Below are 20,111 nucleotides of genomic sequence, written 5' to 3'. Positions count from 1 at the left end.
AGACTCTCTGCTCGGCAGGGAGACTGCTTCCTCCTTTCTCTCTCTCTCTGCCTGCCTCTCTGCCTACTTGTGGTCTCTCTCTGTCAAATAAATAAATAAAATCTTAAAAAAAAACAAGGGAGGGCATTGTTAATATAAGGCAGGAATAAACAGGAAGAATTGGTTGGAAATACCAATTATGAAAATTTTAATAGTTGAAATCCATACATGGACTGAAGAGCAGAATGGTCACAGCCCAAATAAGACAATGAGCAACAACATCAGGGTGAGGATTCACCCCAAAGGCATCGGGAAATGATAAAGAAAACAAGGAAGACTGAAAACAAACGAGCCCGGTTGTTTATGACACACACACACTGTTGGTGGCTAACCCAACAGCCATTCCCAGCCTCCTTACTCATGTCTCCATTAGGGCCTGGAAGAACTAAATAACCCGCTTTCTTAGATTCCCATGCAATGAGAGCAGGCCATGTGACACGGTTCTGGCCAATGAGATATAAGCAGGAATGTTCTGGGGGCTTCTGGGCAGGATATGTTGTTTCCTTTCCTTTCCTTTCCTTTTATTTTATTTTATTTTAGATTTTGTTTATTTGACAGAGAACACAAGTAGGCCGAGAGGCAGGCAGAGAGAGACAGGGGGAGGATATGTTCTTTTCTAACAGGAGGGAATGAAATGACATTGACAATGGTTTGCTCGTAACATATCATCCTCTTTTTTATTGCCTTGGACATGGATATTCCCTTTGGAGTTCTGACAGCTGCCTTGTGATCATGAGGTAGGTGGATAGTCATGAGATCAAAAATCCAACACACTCAGGGCAGCCAAGTAGGAGAGAAGAGCCTGAGGGTTCTTGGAGGGTGAGCAGTTGAATCAAAGTCAGCAACCACCTCTATCAAGGCTCCATGTGTAAATACAAAACAAAACAAAGCAAAACAAAAACCCACCTGGTTGTTTAAGCCATCTTTATTCATGTTTTCTTTAACCTGCAGCTGAAAACATTCTTCATACATTGTTCAATAATTTGGGAAAGAGCTACAAAGTTGAGATTCAACAAAATAAGAGAGGGAGGAGAAAGGCAGAAATCTGTGAAAAAAAAAAATTAAAAAAGAATTTAGAAAATTTAGGGACACCTGGGTGGCTCAGTTGGTTGAGCAGCTGCCTTTGGCCAGGTCATGATCCCAGCGTCCTGGGATCGAGTCCCACATTGGGCTCCTTCCTCAGCAGGGAGCCTGCTTCTCCCTCTGCCCCTGCCTGCCATTCTGTCTGCCTATGCTCGCTCGCTCTCCCTCTCTCTCTCTGATAAATAAATAAAATCTTAAAAAAAAAAAAAAAGGATTTAGAAAATTTAGTTGTTTGGAGGGGTGCCTGGCTGGCTCAGTTGGTAGAGCATGTGACTCTTGATCTCAGGGCTGGGATTTCAACCCCAGGCTGGGCGTGGAACCTACTTCCAAAAAAAAAAAAAAAAAAAAAAAATTAGCTGTTTGAAAGTCTTAATAAGCTAGACAAACCTCGTAAGAGTGATAGAAAAATATGTAAATGAGAAAAATATAGAATAAAAAGGCAACTAAGTACTAACAAATTAATAGGGCACCTGGTAACTTGGTCAGAAGAGCATGTGATTCTCCATCTTGGAATTGTGAGTTTGAGCCCCTCATTGGGTATAGAGATTACTAAAAAATAAATAAACTTTAAAATGGGCATGAGATTGGGACACCTGGGTGGCTCAGTTGGTTAAGCGTCCATATCTTGATTTTGGCTCAGGACATGATGTCACCCAGGGTCATGAGATGAAGCGCCACATCAGGCTCTCTTCTGGGCATGGAGCCTGCTTAAGATTCTCTCTGCTAAAAAAGAAAAAAAAATTCTCTTTACTGGGGCGCCTGGGTGGCTCAGATGGTTAAGCATCTCCCTCATGCTCAGGTCATGATCTCAGGGTCCTTGGAATGAGCCCCACATACGGCTCCTGCCTCAGCAGGGAGCTTGCTTTTCCCTCTCCCCTGCTCATGCTCTCTCTGTCTCAAATGAATAAATAAAAACCTTGAGAAAAAAAAAGAAAAATTAATTTTTTCTGCCTACTTCCCACCCCTGGCATGCACAGGCATGCATGCTCTCTCTCTCGTAAATAAAATAAAATAAAATGGGCATAAGATCTAAATAAACAATTTTAAAAAATATTTTATTTATTTAGGGGGCACCTGGTGACTCAGTGGGTTAAAGTCCCTGCCTTCGGCTCAGGTTACGATCCCAGGGTCCTGGGATGGAGCCCTGCATCCGGCTCTCTGCTCCGCAGGGAGCCTGCTTCTCTTTCTCTCTGCCTATGACCTCTGTCTGTCAACTAAATAAATAACATAAATAAATAAATAACCAAACAAATAGCTTCACTGAGTTTCACCTTAAAGAATCTTCACCGTGGATGCATTTACATTGGTACAATTTTGACTTAATTTTCACACTAGACCTTTTTTTTTTTAAATGACTCATATGATTAATGCTTCACAAATCTTGAAATTGATTCAAACATCAGACTTCGAGATGTGTTTTTTACTAGGTGAAGTAATTTCCATAGTAAGAGTTTCATACTTTTCTCATCTCTCCTTCCTCATTTCTCATTTTTATTTATTTATGTTTAAAGATTTTATTTATTTATTTGACAGAGAGAGATCACAAGTAGGCAGAGAGGCAGGCAGAGAGGGAGGAGGAAGCAGGCTCCCTGCTGAGCAGAAAACCCAATTCGGGGCTCGATCCCAGGACCCTGGGATCATGACCCGAGCTGAAGGCAGCAGCTTAACCCACTGAGCCACCCAGGCACCCCTCTCATTTTTTTTTAAGATTTTATTTATTTACTTGACAGAGAGAGATCACAAGTAGGCAGAGAGGCAGGCAGAGATAGAGAGAGGAGGAAGCAGACTCCCCGCCGAGCAGAGAGCCTGATGCGGGACTGGATCCCAGGACCCCGAGATCATGACCTGAGCCAAAGGCAGCGGCTTAACCCACTGAGCCACCCAGGCGCCCCTCATTTTTTTTTTTTTTTTAAGATTTTATTTATTTATTTGACAGAGAGAGAGATCACAAATAGGCAGAGAGACAGACAGAGAGAGAGATGAGGAGAAGCAGGCTCCCCGTCGAGCAGAGAGCCCCATGTGGGACTGGATCCCAGGCCCCTGGGATCACGACCTGAGCCAAAGGCAGAGGCCCAACCCACTGAGCCACCCAGGCGCCCCCATTTTTTTTTTTTTTAATGATTTTATTTATTGTAGCGCCTGGATGGCTCAGTTGTTCAAGCATCTGCCTTTGGCTCAGGTCATGATTCCTGGGTCCTGGAATGGAGCCCCACATTGGGCTCCCTGTCCAACGGGGAGCCTGCTTCTCCTCCCTCTCCTGCTCTCTGCCTCTCTCTCAAATAAATAAATAAAATCTTTTTTAAAAAAAGATTTTATTTAAAAAAAAAGATTTAAATTATTTATTTGAAAGTGAGAGACAGCACGAGCAGGGGGATGGACAGAAGGAGAAGCAGACTCCCCACTGATGAGGGAGCCAGATGTGAGGTGCTCAATGCAGCACTCTTTGTTTTGTTTTGTTTTAAGATTTTATTTATTTATTTGACAGAGAGAGATCACAAGTAGGCAGAGAGGCAGGCAGAGAGAGAGAGGAGGAAGCAGGCTCCCGGCTGAGCAGAGAGCCCGATGCGGGACTCGATCCCAGAACCCTGAGATCATGACCCGAGCTGAAGGCAGCAGCTTAACCCACTGAGCCACCCAGGAGCCCCAATGCAGCACTCTTGATTCCAGGACTCCAGATCATGACCTGAGCCAAAAGCAGACACTTAATGACTGAGCCACCTAGGTGCCCCTCTAATTTTTATTTTAAAAATTTGTCATGAGGGGTGCCTGGGTGGCTCAGTTGGTTAAGTGTTAGATTCGTAATTTTGGCTCAGGTCATGATCTGGAGGTTGTAAGATTGACCCCCGAGATGGGCTCCGCACTGGGCATGGAACTTGCTTAAGACTCATTCTCTTGCTCTCTTTCTCTTAAAAAAAAAAAAAAAAAAAAAAAAAAAAAGAATTATTTCTAACTCCACAGAAAAACACAGAGGACAAAAACACACCCAGTACTACAATTTAATAGATGTAAACATTTCCTCAAATGTGCTTTAAATATGTTTAAAAAGGAAAACCTTATCAAGATTTCTTTCCTCCATTTTGGAGCCTATGGAGACCTGCTATGGACAGGATTTCTTTCTTTTTAAAAATCTATTTATTTGAGAGAAAGAGAGAGAACACAGAGAGGGAGAGGGAGAAGCAGGCTCCCTGCTGAGTCTGACATGGGGCTTGATCACAGGAGCCTGAGATCATGACCTGAACCAAAGGCAGACACTCTTTGGACTTAGCCCCCCAGGGGCCCCTATGGACAGGATTTCTAAAATGACAAGTATCTGGAAGGCTGTGGTTCAGGGCCATTTTTGCTGCCAACAAGCAGGTCTCTGGCACAGAGGGAGAACACAGCTCTGAAAATTGAAGGAGTTTGTGCTAGAGATTAAACTGAATGCTCTCTAGGCAAGAGATACGCTTATATGTAAGAATGACATAGTGACTCCTTGTGGCAAACAAAACAAAACCTGAGTAATCTGGGGAAAGGACAATTGGGGCCCATGGAAACATGATTCATGCCAGATTCCAAAGCAATCTTCCGGCTGTGGTCATTGGACACAGAATCCATGGGATGCTTTACCCCTCAAGGATTCAAACTCAGTGAGGGGCACCTGGGTGGCTCAGTGGGTTAAAGCCTCTGCCTTCGGCTCAGGTCATGATCCCAGGGTCCTGGGATCGAGCCCCACATCGGGCTCTCTGCTCAGCGGGGAGCCTGCTTCCCCCTCTCTCTCTGCCTGCCTCTCTGCCTACTTGTGATCTCTCTCTGTTTGTTAAATAAATAAATAAAATCTTAAAAAAAAAAAAGTAAAGTGGATTTGTTCTGTTGTATTAAAAAAAAGAGGCTTACATAGAATAACTTCTCTCTAGAATAATCTGTTAGAAGTTGATAACTTGTTTGATCCCACTGTAAAGTTCAGCATTATTACTCTCCCCCACCTACCACATTTTACATTTTTGATGTCATTTTTTACATCTTTTTAAAAAAAGATGTTATTTTACTCATGAGAGACAGAGAGAGGGAGCCAGAGGCAGAGGGAGAAGCAGACTCCCCACCAAGCAGGGAACCCAGTGTGGGACTCCATCCCAGGACCCTTGGATCACAATCTAAGCTGAAGGTAGACACTTAATTGATTGAGCCACCCCGGGGCCCACATTTTACATCTTTTTATCTTGTGAATCCCTTACCGAATTATTGTCCTTGGGGCTGCACATGGCCATCGGTGTATGACCCACCGGCTCAAGGCTGGGGCTGGCCCCTTCATGTGTGTATCTCTTCTCAACTCCATCTTTAGTGACTTCGAGTTGGTAGCTTGACATCAGGCATGGTGGGAATATTTACACCCACAAAAATGGGCAAATGATACAAATCAGGGCTCCTTACCCCAATTCTCACAGGAAGAAGTTTGCTGACATTGCAGCCATCATCCACCCCCCAGCCCCCTGCTCAGGAAGCAGGTAAAAAAAAAGTTAAAGGAAGAGTTACTCCATCCTGTTCAAAGTCTCAGAAATAATTTTTTTTAAACCTATAATGTATTATTTGTTTCAGGGGTACAGGTCTGTGATTCATCAGGCAGTGCTCACCATACCTCATACCCCCCCATAGTCTCAGAAATACTTTACAGAGACTGAGGATACTTTCATTTACATCTACTTATAATATTTCCACCTCTACTTTAACTTGAACTTAGTCACATGGGGATTATAAGAATCCAGGGAGGCTGGGGAATGTAGTCTTTTAGCTGCCTGCTGAAACCATAAAAATATATAAACTCAGAGAAGTCACTCTGGTCCTCATCCTCTCCACCTCATTCCCTCTGACCCTGTGTTCATTAGTTTCTGGTTTAATCTGTGATTCTGTTTGGAAATAATAATTATAATAATGACAAACAAACACATAGCTTATTTTCCTTTTGACAGAGAGAGAGGGAACACAAGCAGGGAAGCAGTAGCGGGAGAAGCAGGCTCCCTGCTGAGCAGGGAGCCAGATGTAGGCCTTGATCCCAGGACCGGGGGATTGTGGCCTGAGCTGAAGGCAGTCACTTAACAAGTGAACCACCCAGGTGCATCCCCATTTAAAAATTAAAAAAAATTTTTAAAATAAAAAAATAGAAAAGATTTTACTTATTTGAGAGACACAGAGAGAGAGAGAGAGAGAGAGAGAGAGAGAGAGAGACAACAAGCAGGGAGGAGGGGCAGAGGAAGAGAGAGAGAGGAAGCAGACTTCCTGCGGAGCAAGGAGCCATGGGGCTTGACCTGAGCTGAAGGCAGGCACTTAACTGACTCAGCCACCCAGGCACCCCTAGTTTATTTCCCTTAACAAAAGATACACCCTCACCTTACTTGAATCAACCAAAAATGTATTCTGGAAATTGTTCAATATCGGTCTTTAGAGATCTCCCTCTTTTTTTTTTTTTTTTTTGGCTTCATACTACTCCGCTGTGCAGATAAACTGTAAACAGTCCATGTAGGTAGGAATTTAAATTATTTAGCAGCATTTTGCTTTTACAAATAATACGGCATCTGGAGTGCCTGGGTGGCTCAGTCCGTTAAGCAGCTGACTTCCTTTTAGCTCAGATCATGAACTCTTGGGATCCTGGGATCAAGCTCCACATCCGGCTCCGAGCTCACTGGGAGGTCCGCTTCCGGGTTCTCTCTAGACCTTCTGCCCGTCCACTCACCTATCAAATAAATAAATAAATCTTCTAAAAAATAATACTGCATTATTAAAAATAATCACTTGTGCATATGTTTTTCCATATTCATTGGTATTTATCTTTTTTTTTTTTAAAGATTTTATTTATTTATTTGACAGAGAGAAATCACAAGTAGGCAGAGAGGCAGGCAGAGAGAGAGAGGAGGAAGCAGGCTCCCTGCCGAGCAGAGAGCCCGATGCGGTACTCGATCCCAGGACCCTGAGATCATGACCTGAGCCAAAGGCAGCGGCTTAACCACTGAGCCACCCAGGCGCCCCGGTATTTATCTTTTCTAAGTAATTTCTCTGTGCAACGTTGGTCTTGAACTCACAACCCTGAGATCAAGAGTCACATGATGAGTTAGAGCCTAAGTCCCGTCATGGTAGGATTCTTCCTCCACTATGTCAACTGGCACAGATGTTTCTCCTTCGTATGATGATCTGAAAAGCTAGAGAGGCACCGTTTGTTCCCATTGAAATGGCGGGGTTTGCAACAATTGTATATGGATTACATAAACTGAAGAGCGTGGGGGGGGGATACTAAAATGTCTGTTCACCCGATCCATGTGCATATGTCAGCCCAAGGTTTTGTTGTGGGAGCAATGACCCTAGGTATGGGCTCGCTCCTGTATAAGGAATTCTGGGTAAAGCCTAAACCTTAGAAGAAAAACTATCTTGTTTTTTTTTGCTGGTGCTTGCTTTAGTTAGGCATCTCGCATTGAGTTTATATGTTTATGTTGAAAATAAATCATCTCAATGGGTCAGACAATAACCTGGTAATTTAAATATTGGCTTCCTTTCTTGTGGGCTCAATTTGCCTGGTAACCAGTTAATCTAGTTAGGTCATTCAGAGGAGTCATATTAGCACAAAAGAAACATGTCACTTTAAAGAAAAATTTTTAAAGATTTAAAAAAAAATTTATTTGCCAGAGAGAGAGAGAGAGAGCGAGCGCGCAAGAGAGCACAAGCGGGAGAAGCAGCAAGCAGAGGGAGAAGCGGACTCTTAAAGGAGCAAGGAGCCTGATACGGGACTCGATACCCAGACCCTGGGATCATGACCTCAGCTGAAGGCAGACGCTTAACGGACTGAGCCACCCAGGCATTCTGAAACACGTCACTTTTTTTTTAAGATTTTATTTATTTGACAGAGAGATCATAAGTAGGCGGTGGCGGGGGGGGGGCAGGCTCCCCGCCGAGCAGATTTCCCGCCTTTCCAGAACCCGTCTCCTGGTCTCTTGATTTTTCAGGGCGAGCGTTGTCCCTAGAGCTGTCTGCGCCGCCTGCCTGCTTCCTGACCTCCGCTCACCCGCCAGCTCCCAGCTCCCTGGAAACCCCTCTGGCCAGGTCGCCGGCAACTGCCCGGCTGGGGGAGCCTGTGGACCTTGCCGCTCCATTTCCCGGATTGGACAGAAGGGACGACTCCCTTCCTGAAACGTCTTTCCGTCCTGGGTTTCGTTTTGGTGCACCCTCCTGGTTTCCCCCCAGCCTTCCTAATTAATTGCACACGTAGACCACTGTGTGTGTGTTTTAGATTTTTACTTATTTGAGAGAGAGCGAGCGAGCAGGTGGAGGGGCAGAAGGAGAGGGGGAAACAGACTCACTGCTGAGCAAGAAGCCCAGTGTGGGGCTGGATCCCACGACTCCGGGATCCTGACCTGAACGGAAGGCAGACGCACAACAAACCGAGCCACCCAGCCGCCCCTGCCTCTGTTCTCCAGGGATCTGAGTGGCTTGCCTCTCCTCACCTTGCACTCCTTCCTAGGGCAGTCTGGGCCATCATTTATTTCTGGCTTTCTTGCTGGCTATACTCTCCAAACTGAGTGGGTGTTCAAACTTGAGCCGGAGTGGTGAGTGTTCAGTGGTTCGCAATATAGCCCGCATCAGAATCACGCGAGGATTGTTCACCCAGACGCTTGGGTTCTTCCCCCGCCCCCTACCCCTTTCTGACTCAGAAGGCCTGGGGGTGGGGCCTGATAATTTGCATATCTAGCAAGTACCCAGGTGTATTTTCTAGAGTTCCATAACAAACACCCCAGACTGGGTGGCTTAAACCACAGAAATGTCTACACAGTTCTGGAAGCCTCAACTTAACTAATTACACCTGGAGTGACCCTATTTCTAAATAGTCACACTCTGAGATAGGGAGTAAAGACTTGAACAAATGAATTTGGGAAAGAACAATTCAACCTGTAACACCAATAACACCAGATGCTGCTTCATGCTATTAATCTGATCACGTTGTCCTTTAGAGAGTTTTGGTTTCTTGGGGAGGGTGGAAGCTCTTTGCTTGGCATGTGAGAATCAGGTCCTTGGTCCTTAGCCGCTTGCTCTTTCACTATCCCGGCTCAGACTGCTTATGGTGTTTCTCTGAATGCGCTCACCACCCAGCTTTGAAGAATTTTTCTACATTTGGCCCATGTGTCACTGAACATTCCGTTATTCGTCCTCACCATACATTCCTGAGGTCCAGCACAGGGTTTGACACAGTGTTCAATACATTTTTGTTGAATGAATGGATGAAGACAATTATTTTCAAGACTTAAAAAAGGTCAAATTTAAATTTTTAAAAAATAATTTATTTATTTGACAGAGATCACAAGTAGGCAGAGAGGCAGGCAGAAAGAGGGGGAAGCAGGCTCCCTGCTGAGCAGAGAGCCCAATGCGGGGCTCCATCCCAGGACCCTGAGACCATGACCTGAGCCGAAGGCAGAGGCTTCTGAGGCACCCAGGCGCCCCTCAAATTTAATTTTTAATTTTTTTAAAGATTTTTAAAAATTTTTATTTATTTGACAGACAGAGATGACAAGTAGGCCGAGAGGCAGGCAGAGAGAGGAGGAAGCAGGCTCCCTCCTGAGCAGAGAGCCCGAAGCGGGGCTCGATTCCAGGACCCGGGGATCATGACCTGAGCCAAAGGCAGAGGCTTTAGCCCACTGAGCCACCCAGGCGCCCCTAATTTTTAATTTTTAATTCAAGATAAATTTTACCTTGGAGTGTCAATTATAAAACAAAATGAAAAAAAAAAAAAAAAAAAAAAAGAGACTGAATCGGGCATCTTACTTCCCTGCAAATCTGGCTTCTGCCCTGCCCCCAGGTGGTGGCTCCAGGCCTAGCAGGAAAACGATCTAAGGAATTTCCGGCAACCGGAGAGTGGTGACTAAGCGTCATTTACATACCCACAATGCCCTGCACCCATGGTATTTCTTATTTTAAAACGGCTAGATTATTTTTTTTCGACTTTTTTTTTCCCCTCTCCAGAAATCAGACTGCTATCACAGAATTGACTGAGATAAAAGCGGATGTCCGTGACTCTTTTGGCTAAGTAATTACCATTGCTGTTCTAGGAGTGACAGTCACCCGAGCTCTGTGTGAGTGGTTTCCTGAGCATACTCTGGTTTCTCTTCAGATCGTATAAATCTTTCGCCTTTTACTAAAGATTTCCGTGGAGAGGAACAATTCTGAGTGTTTACCCAATTTTTTGAGGCCTTGCGTTTGCAGGGCTTACTAAAACTTGTGAAAGATCAGACTTATTTCAAGTAGGTGATCCATAGTCTTGTGCTAGGAATGTTAGCATATGGTGTGAGATAGGGTGGAATTCTAAGTTCAGGTTTTTTCTGTAAGAAATTTGACAGTAAAAACAGGGTAACAGCTGCAGGGAAAAAGTAGCAAGCTCCTCCACTGAGAAAGAAATCTCATGCTGGGACCTCATCTGACGGTGGGATCAGGACCAGAGTGGAAGACAGACGCCCAAATGAAGCCACCTGGGTTTTCCTGAATTAACACTTTTTTCTCAGAGATCACAAATAGGCAGAGAGGCAGGCCCCCCATTAGCTGGGAGCCTGATTCAGGGTTTGATCCTGGAACTCTGGAAATATGACCTGAGCCGCAGGCAGAGGCCGTAACCCACTGAGCCACCCCATCCCCCAATAAAAAAAAAGATTTTATTCGACAGACAGAGATCACAAGTAGAGAAGCAGGCAGAGAGAGGAGGAAGCAGGCTCCCCGCTGAGCGGAGAGCCTGATTGCAGGCAGGGCTCCATCCCAGGATTCTGGGGTCATGACCTGGGCCCAAGACAGAGGCTTTAACCCCCTGAGACACCCAGACGTCCCCCCAGTAAAACTTTTAAAGTTCAAGGTCAGGGGCACCCGGGTAGCTCAGTCGGTTAAGTCTCCTGTTCTTGGTTTCTCTTTGGGTCTTGATCTCAGCATCTTGGGATGGAGCCCCACGTACAGCTATGCGTTCAGGGGCGTCTGCTTTTTTGCCTCTCTCTAAAATCTAAATAAACTTATTTTTTTACTTAAAAAGACTGAGACATCCAGGTAACCCAAAAATAAATTTTTAAAAAAGGGAAAGAACACAGAAGGTACATTTTGGGGACAGTTGTAGAAATTTTCATATGCACTCTATTTCAGATATTTATAATTGTATAGGCTTTCTGGTTGCTGTTCTAACAAGTAACTACAAACTTGGCGATATAACACAAACTTTTCTCTTACAGTTCTGTAGGTCAGCAGTCTAAAATGAAGGTGTTGCCTTCCTTCTAGAGACTTCAGAGGAGACTGTTTCCTTGCCTCATTCAGTTTCTAGAAGCTGACTGAGTGTGATGCCTTCACATCACTCTCTTTTGCTTCTGTCCTGTCATCTCCTAGTTCTAACTCTGGATCCTCCTGCCTCCCTCTGTAAAAATTATAAGGACTCTTGTGATTATCTCAGGTCCACCTGCTAATTCAGAATAATCTCCCCATCTCAAGACCCTTACTTTAGTCACACCCACAAAATTCTTTTTACCATGTGAAGTAACATATTCACAGGTTCCAGGCATAGGATGTGAACATATTTGGGGACCATTACTCAGACCACTAAAATAATGATACTGTAATTATGTAAGAGAAGGTCTTTATTCTTAGTAGAAACATCATGTTAAGTATTTAGTAGTGACATGTCATGATATCTGAAGCTTGGTTTTTAAAAAGTCATCTCTACTCTGAATGTGCAACTTAGAACTCAGGACCATGAGATCAAAGAGTTGCATGCTCGGGACGCCTGGGTGGCTCACTTGGTTAAGCGGCTGCCTTCGGCTCAGGTCATGATCCCAGCGTCCTGGGATCGAGTCCCACATCAGGCTCCTTGCTCCGCAGGGAGCCTGCTTCTCCCTCTGACTCTTCCTTCCACTCTGTCTGCCTGTGCTCGCTCTCATTCACTCTCTCTCTGACAAATAAATAAATAAAATCTTAAAAAAAAAAAAGTTGCATGCTCTATCGACTGAGCCAGCCATGTGCCTCAATAACGGAAACTTTCCAGTGGTTCAGTAAACAGAGAGAGAGAGAATGCAAATGTGTCCAAGAGTGATAGGTATACATATTCACTGCATTAAAAAAAAAAAAAAAGATTTTATTTTTCTATTCATGAGACAGAGAGAGAGAGAGGCAAAGGCAGAGGCAGAAGCAGTCTCCCTGAGGAGCAGAGAGCCTGATGCAGGACTCGATCCCACGACCTTTAGATCATGAGGCAAGCCGAAGGCAGACACCCAACCATCTGAGCCACCCAGGTGCCCTATTCACTGTATTTTTCTTTCAACTTTTTGTAGCTTTGAACTTGTAAACAGTGGGGGGAAATATGTATTAATAAATTCCATGTAATGTGTATGATTTACATATATATTATACTTGATTCAATTTAAAAAGTTCCATTAAAAAAAAGATTTCATTTATTTATTTGACAGAGAGAAACAGTAAGAGAGGGAACACAAGCAGGGAGAGTGGGAAAGGGAGAAGAAGGCTCCTTGCAGAGCAGGGAGCCCAATGCCCGCTCCATCCAGAACCCTCGGATCATGACCTGAGCTGAAGGCAGACGCTTAACGACTGAGCCACCCAGGTGCCCCTCCATTGTTTTATTGAACTATGGTTACCTTAGAACAGTGGCTTCCAGATTTTTGGATTTTCCGATTATTCAAATTTCCAAAAAATTTCTAGGGTACCTTTTTATCATCATTCTACAAAGGCCATCTGAAGACTACAAAGAGACTCTTCTTTACAGAAAACCCACTTACTTTTATGAAAGCATAACTAGATATTTTGTTAACTTTTCTCTCAAAGTTCAGTCAAGTTTGAGGGGAAGTCTGGGCTGCCTTAGATTTAACAGTATCAGGGACCGATGATGCCCTCTTGTGGCCACCTGCAGAATTACTGCTATCTGACTTCATTTCCTCTGATTTGATGACAATTTCCTCACAATTACCTCGGTCATTAACATGGGCATGCCAAGCACTGTTCTCAGTGTTTGGGATGTATTAGTAAAGAACAAAAATACCCCTTAGTTGAGCTTATATACAGGTGGAGACAGACCATTACAAAGTAGTAAGTGTTGTGGGGGAAAAAAATAGCAGCATAAGGGGTTTGGGGACCAGAGTATACACAGTGGTAGGATTAGTAGCCCTCACTGAGAAGGTGACTTTTGTATAGAGTTGCAAGGTGAGGGAGTTCACCATGTAGGTATATAGCTGAGGTGATAAGAACTCTAGGTTCTAAGAACCATATAGCTATACTATCCAGAGAATTAGGAGACAGTTCAGAGATCATGGGAGACTAGACTGTGTACGACCCTCTCTGCAGGATTTAGGTTTACTGTTCTTAAAATGGAGATTCCTGCAAGGTTTTCAGCAGTAACGAAATCTAAGTTTAAAAGGACTACCCTCGGGGGCGCCTGGGTGGCTCAGTTGGTTAAGTGTAGGTCAGGATCGCCCCACATGGGGCTCCCTGCTCAGCCGGGAGCCCACTTCTCCTTTTCCCCCTGCCCCTCCCCTTGCTTGTGCCTCAGATTAAGGTATTAGCAACAGAGTAGTGAGATTTGGTTGAATTCTGGATATACTTGGAAGGTAAAATCAACAGAATGGGATGCAGATGTTGAAGAGAAACATTAAGGAGAATGCTGTTTTGTTCTGAGTGGCAGAAAGGATGAGGAGTTGCCATCAGTTGAACTGGGGAGAGTGGCAGAGGATCAGGAGTTCAGTTTTGGACACAAAGAGGTGGAAAGATTTAACTGGAAATGGACATGTGGGAATCAATGGCATATAAATGGCATTTAAAGTTTAGGAGTTGGATGAGATCACCAGGGTGAAAAAGTAGATAGAGAAGAGCCTCAAGGTCACTCCAGTTTGAAAGAAGCTGGGTTGAGAGGATGAATCCGCAAAAGAGAACACGGAAGCAACGGGAGAACAAGCAGGTGAGTGTGCAGGGGACCGCGAAGAGGAAGCAGAGGTGAGGGTCTCTCCTCAGGCTATGTCCTTAAATCTTCCAGAACGTTGATGTTCCTTCCATCCGGGCAAGCTGGATGAGCAGAGGCACCCCGGCCCAAAAAAGCTCTTATTTAATTTCCCCCTCCCCGCTACAGAGAGAACAGACAGATAGCAAGACTATTTATTGAATTCCTGCCAGCCGGCAGCTCTCCCTCTCCCCTACAGGTAGGCCCAACCCTCAGCCTCCCACCTAGGGCCAGTGGGGTCTCCGTGAGCGTGACCCCAGGATCCTTCTCCCAGACTTCCTGAAACACCGCCCGGACCTTTCTGGATTGCCTCAGACGCTCCGTTACTCCTTTCCCTCCATATCCTCCTTCTGGAAGTATGAGATGTAATCCAGCTGATCCTTGTCATGAGCTTCAAGATAAAAGGCCGTGTTGCTGCGGGGGACGCCACCTTGGTGTAATACTGGAAGCAAGAGAGGCGAGCCTGAGTCTGGGTGCCCGCTGCACCTCTGCTCCAGGTCCCCTCCCTCCCCCACTCACCTTTGGAAACATTGACTTTGTTGGCCGCCAAGATGTCCGCCTGAATGCTATCTATTTTCATGTACAAGTCCTCGGCATTGCTCTGAGGACAGGAGCAAGGGGCACCTGCTGGGGTCCCAGGGCAGTCTGGACTTGGAAGTGGGGGCGGGGCGGAGGCATGCTGCGGGCTCTGGCGTTGACCGGAAGGGACGGGAAGGGAACCGAACCACGCCGGGGGTTGGGAAGGAGCCCAAGCCCGGGCGGTCCCTCCAGCGGCAGGCCCCCGGACGCAGCGTGCGCAGGAGTTGTGGCCCGGGGGAGGGGCGCTGTGGAGGCGGGACCTTCCGTGGGGGCCCAACCCTTGGGGGCGAGGACGCTTACGAGGAAGAGCTGGTAGAGCTCCTCTCCCATGGACCGGCGGACATGCTCCTCCACCACCGGGAACATCTGCACGAAGTACTGCGACGGCGGGCGGGGCGATGGGGTGACTGCGGTGCCCACGCCTGGGGCCCATTCCCCCGCCGCCCCGCCGTCCAGCTGCCCCGCCGCCCCGCCGCCCCGCCGCTCACCTCCAGCGTGAGGCTGGCCTGCCGCTGGCTGTTGCAGTGGTCCGAGTTGCCCATGGCGGCCAACAGGCTGTGCACCACGCGCAGGTGCAGCATCTCCTCCGCGATGCTCGTGTTGCTGCGCGCCAGGACCCTGGGCCGGGAATTCGGGCGGCGGCGAGCCCTTGGGACCCTCCGGCGCCCAGCAGCCCGAACCCCTCCGGGCCCCGCGGGCCCCGCCAGCTGGCTTGCCGCATTCCACCCCAATTCCCATTCCCCCTGCCCGCTTACCCGATGGCTTTGGCCGCCGCGGCCTGCTGCAAGAACACCGGCAGGTGGGCGGTGAGCTGGGGAACCAAGGAGTCTGGCGGAGGAGGCGGCCGTGAGGCTGGCGGCCCTGCATCCCAACCCCCACCCCGCCCAGCCTCGCAGCCTCAATCTGAGCAACTCCCTACCGTTGAGGATTTTGGGCTCCAGTTTTCTGGTCTCCCTGACGGACGGTATCAGCAGCTCCACCAGGCCCTTGAGCAGCGCCTGGCACACGTCGTAGTTGACCAGGTCCTTGATCAGCTCGATGGCTGTTGAAGGGCAGAGGCCCTGGGGAGGCCTGATGCTCCAAACCGCCCCCGTCCCCACCAAGCAAGCAAAGACCCCCTTGAACCAAGTCGCTTCCTTTTATCCCCATCCCCTTCCTGCACTTTTCCTAGCACCTTTTTACCGTGCAAGGTGTGTGTGGGAGAAGCTGGGGAGGCAACACCACAGTCCTGCTGGATCTGGGGCTAAAGAGGAGGAGGAGGAGGGGGCCGAGCCTCATTCCCCTCACTCTCCCATCACAGAACTAGCTACAGAGGGAGGAAGAAAGGTTGGACGGTGAGCCTACCCATCAAGGAGGCTTAGAGGCTGTCAGAGCTGGAGGCCCCACTGAGGTGTCACGGAGGTGGGAGGGGCTAGGTCTTCTAGGGGAGAAAGGATGGGCCAAGACCCAGGAGTGAGGGAGACAGAGGGAGTGGGTGGAGGATGTGTGGCAGAGAGTGAGAGGGGTTGAAGCCAGGTAGACTGCAGTAGTTTCTGACAAACCATATATGGATCCCTTCTTTCCCTAGGCTTTCCACACAGCATCCCACTGAAGCTCACCATAACCAAAAGAGCTTTGCTTTGCAATGACACTGTCTCCTTAACCCTGTATAGGTCCCAGGAAACGAGGCATAGAGATAAAGCACTTTAGTTAAGATACTACAGCCAGGAAGGATGTGGGAGCATAAAGGAAACACTTGATTAGGAAGGAGGAAGGAACTAGTTTATGGAGGGGGGTTTTCCTAGAGATACTTTCCAGTCATTTATTCATTTCAGCATTACCCCAGTCTTTGGGCAAGGCTGCCCTAAACGCCTTTTGCTCCAGGAATATTATTGTAGAGGAAGTCATAAAGACAGAGTTGGAAGAGGGCAGGGGAAGTTGGTCAAGTGATGGGACACTGGGATAAGTGTTATTTTAAACTCACATGCTTGCTACGTGGAAGACAGAAAAGACAAAACATGCTGTTCTCCAGCTGGGTAGTCAGGTGCGGGGGGCCTCTCTACGCTAGGGGGAGCTAGGGGGAGCTAGGGGGAGCTAGGGGGAGCTAGGGGGAGCTAGGGGGAGCTAGGGGGAGCTAAGACGTCGGGGAAGCGCAGTTCCCTGACTAGCTCATTTACATACCAGAACTCATAATAGACACATGGCAACTATTACCACTAATATCTCTTCGAATAGTGAAAACTAACCTTTCATGTCCCTGTCAAGAAAGTTTTGTCCAGTAAGGATATGCTTGAGATAATTCCCTGCCATGGAAGAAAAGCGTTTGCTGGCAGGTGTAAAGGCACCGCAACCGTAGGGGGATCAGCCAGTATCCGTGAGGATGGGCACAGATCTTTCCACGTAGCGTTTCTTTTCTGCTTTAATTGGCTCTTTGGTGTAAATACCAAGAGTGTTTGCAGAATGAAACATTAGAGAATTGATAGTGCAATTTTTGGAGGCCTTACTTAGGTAAGGCTAAATGTTTGTGTTAAAAATAGGTTTTTGGGACCCCTGGGTGGCTCAGTTGGTTAAGCAGCTGCTTTCAGGTCAAGTCCCACATCGGGTTCCTTTAATAGTTAAACTCCACTGCTATTTGGGGTTCCAAGGCTCCCTAGGATTGAGCAAAATTTTAAGATATGCTGTCTTTCCCCCCCCCCCTAGTCAGTAAGTATTGTTCTAGAAGACTTGTTTAGAGTTGGGGGGAATCAGAGTGAACAAGAGCAGCTCAGAGCTCTAGGAACGTAAGGCAGGTGGATCCCACAACCCAAAAGATCGTGATCTGGGGTGATACCGAGAATCCCATACTTAACCAGCTGAGCCACCCACGGCCCCTTAAAAAAAATGTTTCGGACCCCTCCCCCTCGGAGCAGTGGGTGGGGCAGCTGTGACCCTGCGCTACTGGTCAACCCCACCATCTCACCCAGCGGGCTCATTTGCACACCCATGGGTGCCATCCTCCCTACTACATTTTTGTTAAAAACTGCACATTTCCTTGTTTTCTTGGACCAACATGTCTTTTCCAAAAATCCCTTTCACAAATTTTCCTAGCAGTAGCACCGCAGCATAGGAACAGACGCCAGTCTTGGAGAACTGTAGTTAGTTACAGAAAAAGTGGCAAACATAAGCTAAGTACACGCTGGTATCTCTTCAGATTAAATGTGTCCCCTTTTACTAAAGATTTCTGGGGAGAAGAGTGTTTGCAAGTTTGCCTCATTTCTGAGCTCAAAGGAAAAGTTCCCAATGTTTCATCTGTTAGGTATGGCATTTGTCATAGTTTTTTGTAGATATCTCTTATTGAACAGACATTAAATTTTTAGACTTATTTCCTATTAAGATGATATATATGCATTTTTTTTTTTTTTAAATCAGAGAGAGAAGGGGAGAGAGTGAGCACAGGCAGACAGAATGGCAGGCAGAGGCAGAGGGAGAAGCAGGCTCCCTGCCAAGCAAGGAGCCCGATGTGGGACTCGATCCCAGGACGCTGGGATCATGACCTGAGCCGAAGGCAGCTGCTTAACCAACTGAGCCACCCAGGCATCCCGATATATATGCATTTCTAAATGACATATTATCCCTGGCATATGCTGCTAGATTCAATTTGCTAATATTTTGTGTAGAGTTTTTGCAGCTATCTTCATGAGTAAGATTGGTGTATAGTTTCTCTTTTGCATACTATCATTGATGGATTTTTTATATTAAGATTAGGCTACCTTAAAAAAGATTAGGCTAACCTTAGAAAATGATTTGGGGGTTGTATTCTCTTTTTCTAGTCTTGAGAAGAGTTTCTGTAAGACAAGAATTTTATCTTGAATGACTGATAGAATTCTCTAAAGCTGATTTTAGAAAAGAAATACTGATTCGGGGCACCTGGGTGGCTCAGCCAGTTGGACAGCTGCCTTCAGCTCAGGTCATGATCCCGGGGTCCTGGGATTGAGCTCTGCATCTGGCTTCCAGCTCAGTGGAAAACCTGTTTCTCCCTCTCCCACTTCCCTTGCTTATGTTCCCTCTCTCACTGTGTCTCTGTCAAATAAATAAAATCTTTTTCAAAATGCTGATTCATTTTTTTTTTTTTAATGGTTAGAGGACTATTTATGTTTTCTCTTTCTTCAGAAGTCCATTTTGTTAGGTTATAATTTCTAGCAGTTTTCATCTACATTTTCAAACATTGAAATAAGTTCATGATGTCTTTTTATCATTTTAATGTGTGTAACATTTTTAGTGGTGTCTTTTTTTATATTCTTCATATTGACTATGTGATTTTTCTCTTCTGGATCAAATTCTTTTGCCCTCAAGTCCTATGGGGGTAACACACATGGATGCCTGCTTGTGCAGTGGTGTGCACTACAATGAGAAACACTTATCTCAGAAAACCTAAATGTTACAGTCAGTAAGCATGCCTGCCTTTTGCTCTAAAGGGGGAAATATCTTTATTTTCCAAAACTGTTTGCTCATCAGTATCCTTGAAAAGATAGTCTGGGACAAAGAGCAGTCGGTATTTTATTTAAAAGACACACAGAAATATGACAAACCTGTAGATAATTGTCTACTAGGGCCATTATTCTTTTGGTAGTAGTAATCCTTCAGTAGACATTCTTGGCTTGTTCCTTAACTTAAGGGCAAAGTGTTCAATGTTTCACTATTAGATTTTTGGTAAAAAAAAATTTTTTTTAAAAATCAAGTTGGGGAAGTTCTCTAGTTCTATTTTCCTGAGGGTTTTTATCAACAGGTGCTGACTTTGTCAAATGCATTTTCTGAACTGATTATTTAATAATGTAAGTTTTCTTTTTTAGCCTGTTAATTTGGTAGATTAAATTGATTGATTTTTTTGAATATTGAACCAACCTTGCATTCCTGGAAAAAACTCCAATTGGTCATGGTATGTGATTCTTTTTACATATTGCTGAATCCTAATTGCTAATCTTTTTTAAAGATTTTATTTATTTGACGGAGAGAGACACAGCGAGAGAGGGAACAAAAGTAGGGGGAATGGGAGAGGGAGAAGCAGGCTTCCTGCCGAGCGGGTAGCTAGATGCAGGGCTGGATCCCAGGACCCTGGGATTATGACCTGAACCCAAGGCAGATGCTTAACAACTGAGCCACCCAGGAGCCCCCTACTTGCTAATCTTTTGTTGAGGATTTTTGCATCTATATTGATGATGGATATTGACCTGTGCTTTTTTTTTTTTTTTTTAGGATTTTATTTATTTATTTGATGAAGATCACAAGTAGGCAGAGAGAGAGGAGGAAGCAGACTCCCTGATGAGCAGAGAGCCAGAGGCGGGGCTCGATGCCAGGACCCTGGAATCATGACCTGAGCCAAAGGCAGAAGCTTAAACCACTGAGCCACAGGTGCCCTGAGTGATTTTTTTTTTTTTTTAAGATTTTATTTATTTACTTGGCAGAGAAAGAGCACAAG

The 20,111-nt window shown here is 45.9% G+C and overlaps 1 protein-coding gene and 1 long non-coding RNA gene across 20 annotated transcripts in view; both read right to left on the bottom strand.

Annotated features, from left to right (window-relative positions):
- Positions 1 to 689: 689 nt before the first annotated feature.
- On the bottom strand, positions 690 to 8,779 carry LOC309842717. Of its 2 annotated transcripts, XR_014299741.1 has the most exons (4): positions 8,586 to 8,773; positions 6,484 to 6,826; positions 936 to 1,845; positions 690 to 841 (listed from the first exon to the last, which is right to left on the bottom strand). It is a non-coding gene; the product is annotated as an uncharacterized lncRNA (long non-coding RNA). The 2 variants fall into 2 exon arrangements; XR_014299740.1 differs by lacking the exon at positions 6,484 to 6,826 and having other exon boundaries at positions 690 to 850; positions 946 to 1,084; positions 8,586 to 8,779.
- Positions 8,780 to 14,239: 5,460 nt separating this feature from the next.
- The window catches only part of ARMH1 (armadillo like helical domain containing 1), a 51,313-nt gene continuing 45,441 nt past the window's right edge, over positions 14,240 to 20,111 (bottom strand). For 9 of the 18 annotated variants that reach the window (XM_082687303.1, XM_082687301.1, XM_082687304.1 and 6 more), the window contains 6 exons: positions 15,597 to 15,719; positions 15,433 to 15,505; positions 15,166 to 15,295; positions 14,978 to 15,055; positions 14,618 to 14,699; positions 14,240 to 14,540 (listed from right to left, as the gene is read on the bottom strand). In XM_082687303.1, the coding sequence (XP_082543429.1) occupies positions 14,422 to 14,540; positions 14,618 to 14,699; positions 14,978 to 15,055; positions 15,166 to 15,295; positions 15,433 to 15,505; positions 15,597 to 15,719 (605 nt within the window). In that variant the 3' untranslated portion in view covers positions 14,240 to 14,421. The remainder of the gene's footprint in view (positions 14,541 to 14,617; positions 14,700 to 14,977; positions 15,056 to 15,165; positions 15,296 to 15,432; positions 15,506 to 15,596; positions 15,720 to 20,111) is intronic. The other 9 variants (XM_082687312.1, XM_082687310.1, XM_082687314.1 and 6 more) reach the window with 2 other exon arrangements.

Source organism: Mustela nivalis (genome assembly GCF_964662115.1).
Source record: "Mustela nivalis genome assembly, chromosome: 10".
Taxonomy (NCBI): domain Eukaryota; kingdom Metazoa; phylum Chordata; class Mammalia; order Carnivora; family Mustelidae; genus Mustela; species Mustela nivalis.
Note: the sequence above shows the minus strand (reverse complement) of the source record. Positions and strands in the feature narration are given on the sequence as shown.